Source organism: Tachypleus tridentatus, chromosome 12 (assembly GCF_004210375.1).
Source record: "Tachypleus tridentatus isolate NWPU-2018 chromosome 12, ASM421037v1, whole genome shotgun sequence".
Taxonomy (NCBI): Eukaryota; Metazoa; Arthropoda; class Merostomata; order Xiphosura; family Limulidae; genus Tachypleus; species Tachypleus tridentatus.
In genome coordinates, this window is record NC_134836.1 from 37655162 (window position 1) to 37667542 (window position 12381).

A 12381-nucleotide genomic window follows, 5' to 3' on the forward strand; every position below is an offset into this window, starting at 1 on the left:
ACAGCCATAATAAAATTGCATAAAAACAAAGCTCATTTAAAATACATACTAAAGGTTTTAATTAATATAGCATAATCCCACACTTGTAGCTTAGAAACTAACGAAAACTTAAACATTATTCATGAGATTTTTCACTTTGTTTTTGTTGTACTACATTATGAGTTGATTCCCTGAGATTAAGTTGAGTACCCTAACCACCTGACTATGCCAGGCCAATTTAAGGATTAAGTGGCTTATTGAAAACTGAATTTTAAGGGTTTGTGATTTTTTTTAGCTTTTATGCCGTAATTTTGCAAATTACGTACTAGAATAAGAGATTGTTGTACTTTGTTAACCTTACATATGACTTATGGTTTAAAGAAGTGCAAAACTGTACATTTATATGTGAGATAAACATGTTTTCACGTGTACAGATACACAATAAACAACAACTTCTGTGCACATGACTGTCATTTCTTTATTTAGCATAATGGGAATGTTAAAATATGTGTGAACCCAGCGTGACTCAGTGGCTAGCGTGATAAGCTACGAATCTGTTGGTCCATCCTTACTTTAGAGCTGTGGCTGCATTACACGTGTTGCGGCCATATTACATAATTTGGTCAGACAAGGGTAGCTTAGAAGTTGGAGATGGGCTCTGTTAGCTAGCTGTCCCGTCTTTAGGCCCTCAGTTCAAAAGTAGTGACGATGCCAATTGAGGGGCTTTGCTCAACTAACCGAAAAATAAAAAGTGTTTAGAACAGATTTTAGCGTATTATAGGATTTACTACGAGTATCGAAATATGGTTTATGACTTACTGCTGAGCCACTAGTAAGGGTGGCTTACATTTGTTTATTTGTTTTTAATTTCGCGCAAAGCTACACTAGGGCTATTTGCGCTAGGCGCCGTCCCTAATTTAGCAGTGTAAAACTAGAGGGAAGGCAGCTAGTCATCATCATCCACCGCCAAATCTTGGGCTACTATTTTTTACTGACGAATAGTGGGATTGACCGCACATTATAACGCCCTTACGGCTAAAAGTGCGAACATAGTTGGTGTGACGGGGATTCGAACCCGTAATCTTCAGATTACGAGTTGAGTGCTTTGACCACCTGGGCATGCATGGCTTTGGCTTATAATTTGCTAACATAAATTACAAATAAGTACATATATAAAGATGTAAGATGCTAAACTTTTCCTTTAAATAAATACTTTCACATGATACTTATACCATTTGTACCACGAAAACAATATTTGTTTTACCCACACACAAACTTCTACTTAATTCTGTTTAAGTGAAACGACGCTCAAGAAAATCGTTTATTTGATTTTAACAACGGAAAAATTTTAATTTGTTTTTAACTTTCTTTGCCAAGCTTAACATAAAAATAATATTGTGAAAATACTTGTCCTTGTTGGTTAGATTTCCATCAGTATTGCACGTTGTCGGATGTTAATCAATTATGTCACGTTTTCTGCTGTACTTTTATGTATAAATTTTCTTTTTCATATGTAAATAAATATAAGTATGTATAAATCTGTATTAAAATTGTTTATTTCAATGCCCGCGTTTCCAGATTCGTTTTCTCATTATTAGTTCTAAGTTTATAGATGCAGGATCACAACCAATAAAATAAATAAAACCTTATAAGAAAATAATGGATTTTTTTAGGACGTAAAAATTTAATATTTATTTGTCATTATTTGCTTAGTTGAAAATTGATCGGTGTTTGAAAACATACGTTCCTTCAATCTACAAAAAAAAAAAAACCAACAAAAATCAGTTCTTATTTCACTTATCATATTGTAACTAAGTTGCTTAAGAAATATAAATTGCCATTTTTTAATTATGATTAATAACATTCAAAATTATTTTCCCTGAGATCTTTTATTGATAAATATTATTTTACGAGGTTTATATCTTTTTCCGAACATTTAGTTTTCGGCTATGGCCCAATGAGTGTTTTTTATATCATATTCTAAATACAAGTATCTTTATTAATGTTTTTTTTTACCGTATTAGTTTTATTATTTATGTCGTACGAAATTTACACTTGTAAAGATAAACCGTGTGACATTGGGAAGCTTAAATAATATTAGTTATTATTTCATTGAGCTTTAAGTTACAGAATGTACTTTAACTAGCCAACGATATTTAAATTACAGAAACTGAACTGATTTTACGTGCAATATCCATATATGTCTTAAAAGTGTATTGAGTTTTCTTTATATTTGTTAGTGTTGCCTAGGGAAACGCCGACTGTGACAGGCACTCACGACCATTACAGTGTTGGAGATTTGGTTAACGTCACTTGTAGTGCAAAACCTTCCAAGCCTGCTGCTTACTTACAGTGGTATATCAACGACAAAAAGGTGAGTTTGTTAGCTAGTTGAGATAAACGTAAACAAAACTAAAAAAGACCAACCGACAAAAATACGTTGACAATCAGCATAAAAGGGAATTAAACACCCAGAGTGTTCATCTTTCTTGTGATCTTGTTTAGTAAGATAAAATTCAGCTGGAAAGAAATTATTTTTTTGAATATATAACGGTGTGATGCAGAAAGACTTACATGTAAAGATCTTTCATAAATTTACAAACTGAAGTGGTGACGATCATTACATAAACTACAAGGCTATTTTGTTGAGGGTGAGTTGATATGTGACCATCATTATATAAATTTATAGACTAGTGATATGGGGAGACCATTATATAAACTCTCAAGCTCATGTAGCGAGAAGTTGGTCTGTGATGACCTGTAAGCTTACAGGCTACTGTGGTGAGGGTGAATTGGTGTGTGATGATCATTATATAAACTTACAGACTACTGTGATGATCACTATATAAACTGACTGACTACTGTAATGATAAATATATAAACTTACAGAATAATGTGATGATCATTATATAAAGTTAGAGACTATGTGATGATCATTATATAACGTTAGAGACTACTGTGATGAACATTATATAACGTTAGAGACTACTGTGATAAACATTATATAAAGTTAGAGACTACTGTGATGATCATTATATAAAGTTAGAGACTACTGTGATGAACATTATATAAACTTACAAGCTAGTTTAGCGAGGGGCTGGTCTGTGATGACCTGCAAACATACAGGCTACTGTGGTGAGGGTGAATTGATATGTAATATTTATTATGTATAAACTTAAAGGCTCTTGTAATGAATTGACATATATTATGACTGTTTTATGACAATAGGGGCTACAGCGTTGAGAATGAGTTAAGATGTGACTATATTAAGAGTCAAGTTAGTTTTATAACAGTTATTGTAATTTGTATACCAGTTACTGAAAATGTATTCTGAAACAAGTAAACAAGATGAAGCCTTATAAATACTAAAGAGCCAGTACTTGCACAGTAATTAATGTATAAGGACGAGAATCAAAGGGTCCAAAGTTTGAGCTGTGATATTAATGTTGAATACGTCTCACATATTCAACTGTTGTGGTGTAACAATGACGAATGTACTAATCGATAAGTACATAGGCGATTGATTTCTTTCCCCATGTAATTTTGTTATACGAATGAAATCACTGAATTCTTAAAGAACTTGAGAGCCTCTTCCTACTTGGGTGATCAGAAATATTTGTATTTCTCTCGTACCTGGCCTGACATGGCCAGATGATTAAGGCACTGGACTCGTAATCCGAGGGTCGCGAGTTCGAATCCCCGTCACACCAAACATGCTCGCCCTTTCAGCCATGGGGGCTTTACAAAGTAACGGTTAATTCCATTATTCTTTGGTAAAAGAGTAGCTCAAGAGTTGGCGGTGGGTGGTGATGATTAGCTGCCTTCTCTCTAGACTTGCACTGCAAAATTAGGGACGGCTAGCTCAGAGAGCCCTCGTGTATCTTTGCGCGAATTTCAAAAAAACAAGCAAACAAACTTTCGTCCCTCTAGCAGAAGTGTTTAAGACTAAAAATTAGTAATTTAACTGATTTCGTTTCTCTATTATAAAGCGAAACTTTTAACACATAAATATAATAAACTGCTCGAGCCTATCGTTTGTTTTATCAGTTACTAGTAGGCTGAAATAAAGTACGCTGTATAGACTTGGTTTTCATATCGAGGCTTAAATATCTAACAGAACGGCTTGACTGTCACACATCGAAAAAGGATTGCGGAGAGATATAACTTCTCTGCCTCATAAGTAATTGTTGGTGGAAACGTGTGTGTCAAGACAAAAACCTATTTTCTCGAGACAGACGCGTAAATTAGGTAATGTCTAAGCTTAGGCCTTAAAAACTTATCCGATTAGTCCAAAAAAGTTACGTTGAAACTATCAATTATCTGTTAACACATGCCTCATGTTTACTATTACATTACAAATATTTTAAGCAGTAGTATTTATAATAAATAAATATACATTTTCTTATTACCATACGAATAGAGATTGATTAATTAAAACAGACGCAATATTAAGACAGAACATTACTATGTTTCCAAATGAAGTGGTATAAAATCTGTGTTCTTCGATTCGATGGCTTACTAGAAGGGAATTGTAAGGATGTCAAATATTTTGATTTGTTTTTCCCGTAATGATAGTGATATGTGTTCCTGGCCATTAAGAGTTGAAAAGTTAATTATAAAATGTCAAGCTAGCCAAGTCAAATAAGCTAAAGAAAACATTATACACTAGCTATAAAATGAATGCCGCAAAAGAATTTAAATCATTCATTATACCAATTAACGTAATGCATCACAATAAATCATTTTCAACCATTAAACGAAAAATGCATAGCTCTGCACCTAAGGACAAAATGGGTTAATATTTTATAGGAGTAAATAGAATTTAGCAATAATATTAAAATAAATTTTTTTTAATTTCGCACAAAGCTACTCGAGGGTTATCTGTGCTATCCGTCCCTAATTTAGCAGTGTAAGACTAGAGGGAAGGCATCTAGTCATCACCACAGACCGCCAACTCTTGGGCTACTCTTTTACCAACGAATAGTGGGATTGGCTGTAACATTATAACGCCCACATGGCTGAAAGGACGGGCATGTTGGTGCCACCGGGATTCGAACCCACGACCCTCAGGTTACGAGTCGCACGCCTTAACCCACTTGGCCATGCCGGACCTATTAAAAGAAAAAGCACTTCTACAATCCTTGTTTATTTGTAGGTTTATTGTAGAATTCCCCTTTTCGCGATGTCTGAATTTCGAAGAGATTTCGAATAACACGAACTGGTTATTTTCCTTTCATTTTGTGACTGCAAGAGGTCCCTGATATATTTCACAGCAATATCATTATTAGCTCTTAAACACTCGAAAAAGAGAGAAAGAAAAGATAGGACAAAAAAGGCAAATAATGAAAGACGTGTTCTTGCCCCATAAAAGGTAGTAAAGAACATAGAAAATGATTTTCTCGTTGTTCAGTATTCTTTAGTGATACTGTTATATACTACAGTTGTATCTTTTGAGCAAATCCGCTCTGGTGAAGTTAACCTCAGTTGGGATTTGTTTTGACTTTTATATAGTCAGTTGATAAATGATGCTGAAATCCCACATTAATTGTGTCTCTTGAGATTAATACTCAAGAAATGTCATTAAAAAAGGAAAATAGACTAAAATATATTTGGTTTTGTGTTCAATTAAATATCAAAACATAAAATGGTATACTTTAAAAATTGGATGTATTGTTCTTGTACACCGATTGAATTTTTTACATGTAAAATGAAAATGTATACATCATGTATTAAAGAAGCCCGTTTTCAACAAGGATGGCATCAAGAACACGTTTACAGATATAAGCTTTATACTTTTCGTGTCAGTTTGTATGTGCATTGTTATAGGCTATGATACAATAATATAAGGTAATATGATATCGAGAAACAAACATTTTGTGCGGCCTCCCATATTTTTAAGATCTATAACATTGGTGTTTATGAACAATAGTATTAGATTTTTGTTGCAAAAAAAAAAAAAAGATTTATTTGTAATTTAGTTCTAGAATTAACGCTAATTTTCCTAAAGCGCCATTTCATATTTTAGCAGTACACGAGTAATGTTTTAAACTTGGCTATTAATACTAAAAGAAAACTCAATTTCAGGCTCCTGTGCACTTTGAGTGGCCACTGAGTCCACTAAAGGAAGGACGGCTTCTGGGTTCCAGACTAGGATTACGATTTGTTGTCAAACACGCTCATCTGTGGCACGGAACGTTAAACCTACGCTGTTCTTCGGTCATTGCTCAGGAGTACTCCAGGAGTGTAGAAGAGCTTTATATCAAAGATATGCCGAAATCCTCTGAGCTCCGTTCAGGCAAGAAAGAATTCAATAACGGTATCATAGATACCAATAACTTTAATGTTATTTAATGAGTTGTTGGGTGGACAAAAGTAGTAGGAGATCTAAAGTCATGTCAAGTTTAGAAACAAAAGAAAGAGGGAGAGGACGGAAGTTAAGATAGATAACTTGTTAATTTTAACTTAGACAATACCCAAGTGAAGTACTATATCTCTTTCAAGTAATGTCCTATACTTATAACTCTGTATATACTTGGTATTTCATGTTTGGAGTTAGTGATGGTATTCGTTAAATGCGGCATATTCAATCATATTTATTCTGATGTTTCTAACATCATTCTACTGTGAATTATATAAGGTCCTTTAGGATGTTGGAACTATTCAAAGCATATCCTTAAAATGAAAAAAAATATCACAGTTAGAGCCCTATGAGATGTACGGTATATGTACGGTATATGTACGGTGTTTCTGGTTGTACTTTATTCAACCCTGTTGACTTATAAAGGATTTGAAGAATATATAATAATAATGCTACTAATATATTATTATAAATTGTTCATCAAACTGTTTCATTCTATTTTTAGTATATTTTCAGATATAGTTGTGATACGTAAAGGAGGAAAAAATCTAAGTATTTCCGTTTCCATCAAGACCTTAATCCAAACTCGTTTGTGGTTAAGTGGTAATTTTTTTGTAAGCCAAGAAATTTTACGGCTAGGTGGCTAGCTCTGTCGGCAATCGTATTTCCGAATATGTTTGGCAACAAGATTTGAGCTCAAGACTCTCAGATTGCGATTTCGAGTACCCTAACCGTTATCCTGAAACATTTTATTTAATTAATATGTTAAAATGATTCACAAAATAATGTTTATTTTGAATTATTTAAATGTACTTAGGAAAAGAAAACCAACTTCGTTTGATATTCAATGCTATATTCATGACAGAATGTTGACTCTTACATCTTACAATACAGCAGATTACAGCAAGCTCATAGTTTGTTATTACTGTAAATTTAGTTTAATCCGAACACTCATATTATTTAGTAAATAATTTATTAAGATTCGGATTCAAAGCTACGGTGAGTTAAGGGAAATCAATAACTAGTAATCCTGTCAGAATATTTCTAATTAATACGATTCACCTGTTACACAGCAAAAGATGGGCCTCGAATCAACGGACAAAAGTCGACTTATCGTTTAGGTGAATCTGTTGTAGCCAACTGTACTTCTCCAAAGGTCAAAGAAGCACCCAAGCTGCGTTGGTTTCTTAACGAAAACGAGGTAAATTTAATTGGCAGAATTGCAATTTATATTTCAAGTGATTTTTTGTATCATTATATAAATAAAACATTTCTGTCTGCTTTATTTATTTATTAAAGTAAAAACTTCTACTTATATCTGAAACTAAAATATTATATTGTATACAACTTAGTCTGACGTGTTTGTTTCAGATGCTCATGTAACGATACACAGAGGTTCGCTCTGCTTGTCATCCTTTACTTTCAGCTGATTAATCGAAGAAATGGAAGCTAGTGAACGACGTTATTACTTTTCAATCTCAGAATAAGTAAAGAGTATTCAAGATTGACAATCAAATCTGTAGAAAAATTTCAGAAATGATAACGTTTTATTTTTTAAATCAAACATCAACTAAAAGGATCGTTGAAATGTCATTTAACCAATCCTAGCTACAAGTCTTGAATAATCTAGAAGGAGAAAGTGTGAACGTACGCTAGCATATTAGTCTATGATAAATAGAATGTTATTTTTCATCGATGAAGAGTAGAAACATCGAAATAGGAACACATTCTCTTTTAGACTGTTTTCCATCTTAGAAAGTCAAGCAGTTCTTACTATTAGAGGATGGATATTTGAAACAAGGCTGACACTTTCATTCTGGAAATGGGTTTTGTGGATTTTAGACAAAAAAATCATTTCGTAAAGAATACCAAAGAAAGAGTCTTGAAGTTGTCTGTGGTTTCAAATTCCACTTGAAACAAATAAGTGGTAGGCTTAAGCTATAGTACCGCCGAGAGACGTTCCTCTAAAGCAGTTCAGTGTGAAATGAAGTAAAAAAAGAAAACATAATATTACTATACACGTATAAGGTTTATGAATATAGATTTAGGTGTTTATCGACTTTAGTAATTTGAACATACGTTCGTATGTTTTCAATGTGAATAATTAAGAATTTCTTATGACGTTTAAAAATACAGGTAACGCTAATGGTAAAGGGACGAACGAATAGATGTGTAATACCTAAATAAACGTATAGTTAGCCATTAGATGATTTCAAAGATAGTATGTGCGTATGAAAATAAACATCTACAGATAACCAACAAGTAAAGACTGCAAAAACAAAAAAACAAAAACAGGTAGTTTAGTTGAATATATGTGCATATATATGTACATAGCCAACAGGTAAAGACAGTACAAACACATGTAGATTCGTAGATAATGTGTGCATACCAAAATAAACACGTAGATAGCCAACAGGTAAAGAAAGTACAAGAAACAGGTAGTTTTTTGGAAGTATTAACACATACCAAGAACACGGAAACAGTATGGGTACACAAAGGAGATTGGTGTACAGATATTTTGTCTTTGTTCATTTTATCTCAGGTGTTACCAGAGTACGTAACAAGATACCCACTGGTTGAGCATCCAGATGGTTTGGAATCAACTTTACTTGGTATTCATTTTAACGTACGAGAACACCACTTCCGAAATGGAGAAATGAGACTGAATTGTACAGCCATTTTCAAGAAGATTGTGGACACAAGCCACGTGGAAACTGTAATTGGAGCTAGCCAACAGAGTTCTGGACTACAAGTTTCAGCAAAAGGAGGGAGTGGTGAGTCACATTCATTGTCTCACAGTAGTTTCGGGCTGTTTTGAATATTTCGTCAATAATTTTAATTATTGAGAACAAATGTAGACATTTACCTCAAAAATGAATAAAGAGCCAACATCTATATATTTGAAGGTTAATACGGCACCTAAAAATTACTCTGGGTAAGTGTCTGTCTGATAATATAAATAAAAACATAAGCATAGGTGAGGTAATACGTTTTAAATTGAAACATTAGAAATATTTCAACTAATGTAATTAAAACACAATCACACCGTATAATTGGGTAATCTAAAGTCATTTTAGTACAGGATGTGTATGTCTGCGTATTGCATTATTTATGGATTTTTTGAATATCAAAGTGTTTATTTTCTAAAATGTTTGCTTTTCTTTAAATTTACTGATCTTGAAAATTGTAGAGGTAAGAAGACTCTACTCACGTTATCACGAACTTATTAACTGTTTATTTTATCCAAAGCATGTAATGTGTTTGAATTAAACATTGTTTCATGAAAAAGTAACATAATAATATAATATACAAGTTTGAGATTTTTAAGAATTTCAACACAGCTATAACAAAGGTTCCGGATAAAACAGAATAAAATCCCAGTCTCTATATATTTTATTCCAAAGGATCTGGCAGTACCTGTTCCTCTGGGAAATCGTTGGAGCTACTATTTACCATTCTTTTGAGTGTGTGGTTTATCTACTGTTAGCCAAGAACTTAAAAGAAATCTGTTCCCCAATTAATTTATAAAAGAGCCTTGCTCTGGGTTAGTTTTGACATCGTGTCCCTGTGGCCACAGAAATTCCAAGATAATGAAAAAAGAAAAAAACTCTTTTGAGAATTGAATACTTTGTTCTGTGTACACCAAGCAAAAACAGAAAAATATATTGGATAATTTTTCTTTTCACTTGCAACTGCTATAAATGAAGAAGAAAATTAAAATGTATGACCCCGTGTAATTTAAAGAATCTTAGGCAACTTCAAAGAAACAAAACCCAATTTCCTCAAATAACGAGCTGCTTTGTTCAGTGATTTACCTGCTCCTATCACAGGAAGTTGTGAAGTTCAAAGTCTTGTAACTCCACTAAAAATATATCATGCCAAAACTCGACATGCCACTTTCGTCAAATTTTTTATTCCTCGTGGATTTTGCATCCGCAGTTAGTTTTCTAAACATACTTGAGTTAGCATAACAGTAGTTCTCTGCCTCTGCAGCAAGGACATGGAAACCAACCTGTGATAAGTGTAGCGACGTCCTGTTAAACTAAAGAAGAGTTAGAATACTGGGGAACACATTGACTGAAGTAGCTAAGAAAATTAGTTAAAGAAATATTTGGCAAGTGGATTCGATGGCTGTGATATTCGTGCTTTCGTTAATCTAAACGAGTCAACGTTAGTAAGGGAAATTTTGATTAAGTAGATTCAGATATGTAAGTTATAAGTATATGGGATTGTTGGTTTGAAAATCTGAATGTCAGTTGTAGATATGACAATTTTTAACCTTCTACATTCAGCTGTTCTGTGTATTAGATTTTTTTTTCTGTGTTAACGTTATAGAAAATATGTGCAATAGTGTTATAAAACAAACATGACTTAAGGTTTTGCTAAATGGTAAAAACGACCATGACTTATGGGTTTTATTAAATGGTAGAAACAAGCATGGCTTAAAGGTTTTACTAAATGTTAAAAACAAATTTATTCATGCCTTTTAAGTTACACTAAAAATATATGTTAAGTTTGCAAGAAACGTATTCTCAGTTTCAATGCGTACAATTATGTGCTTTCTAAATTACACAAAAACTATCGCACAGTATAATAAAATGATATTTATAATTAAATGAAAATACTTTACCCTAATGAGCAGTTACAAAACAAAGGAAAATCTTTTTTTTTTTTTTTGTAAATGATGTAAAAATTGATAGTCGTTTTAGATTTGCTTTCTGTTCATGTGAGTGAAAATGTGACGTAACATGAATGATTGATTACCATTTACCCCGTAAATAAATATGTGACACAAAACTGTACTGAATAGATGTAGGTGTGTTTTTCCCCTTCGGACATGAGAGACTTCGCCTAAGTTATTTCATGTTATGTATTGAAATGATCACAAAATATTCGAATATACAGAAAAACGTTTCGTCACATTTCTGTTTATTGTGTATGAGTACGTGCTTGTAATTTTGTATATAACTTTAAAAAATAAAATATTTATTTGCTATGACATTACTGTTCAAGGTATATCATTTTTGAGTGTTTTAATTGTATGGATATCATCTAAAATACTTGGGTATGTAATATGTTCTCTAAAACTGAATAAAAATTCTGATGTATATTTAAATATTTGTTATGCGTTTTAACATAATTTTCGATGCACCACATACTTCTAGTTTTTCTGTTATTAATTTCAATTAAACTTATTATTGTGAGTATTTGTTGTTTACAGAAGTAACTCAATATTGTTAGTTAGTATAATCAATCTCGGATGAGTCTCCGATTTATTATTTTACGTGCGTTACGCGTTACGAGTTCAAATAAACAGAATTTGAATTTATAAGTTATTGAAAGTCAATATTGCTTAAATTCATGGTATTCGCTAATAACATTGATATCCACAACTGTCTTTCTTTAACATAACTACATTTTAATATACAAACAACAATACAATTATAATAACGGTTATTACAAATAATGATTTATGTACATCTGTTTTACATACTTAGAAAAAATACCGAGTCTTACATCTTGCTTGGAACTGAATATTTTATTGACGGTTCATGAAGAACGAATTAGTTCTAAGTTGATATTGTTACACTTCGTTTAATGGCTAGCCTCTTGTCATTTAGAAGCTGTTTTTTTCTGACAAATATATCTAATGTCCTCACAAAAATTCTAAAGTCTGAAGATACTTCGCTGAAGTTAAACGGTTTATAAGGCTCGAAATCTATAAACGTTCTTGGTCAAATATCTACAGTTTCACGACTAGTAATAAGCGTTTATTACACCTATAGCTTCCAGATTTTATAGTATATCAACTATAGCAAATCAACATTGTATAAAACTGTCTCTTCGCATTGCATTAGTTACCTTTTTTAGCTTTAAGGTGAGGTTCTTGAACGTTCAGCTGTCAATAATATTGGAAGAACTCGTCAACTTTACATAAACACAGTGAACATTGTTGATTCGAGAATTTTGTAAAAATTTATAGAATAGACGGGACTTTAGCATCATATATTTAGTACCAAAAGTAACATGCATTAAAGTGAAAA

At 32.5% G+C, this 12381-nt stretch overlaps 1 protein-coding gene across 1 annotated transcript in view; it reads left to right on the forward strand.

The window, feature by feature from the left end:
- The window catches only part of LOC143235866 (uncharacterized), a 110250-nt gene extending 98807 nt beyond the window's left edge, over positions 1-11443 (forward strand). Inside the window, exons 4-8 of the mRNA XM_076474113.1 lie at positions 2220-2353; positions 6064-6274; positions 7411-7538; positions 8880-9111; positions 9742-11443. Of these exons, the coding sequence (XP_076330228.1) occupies positions 2220-2353; positions 6064-6274; positions 7411-7538; positions 8880-9111; positions 9742-9824 (788 nt within the window). The 3' untranslated portion in view covers positions 9825-11443. The remainder of the gene's footprint in view (positions 1-2219; positions 2354-6063; positions 6275-7410; positions 7539-8879; positions 9112-9741) is intronic.
- The last annotated feature ends 938 nt before the right edge of the window (positions 11444-12381 follow it).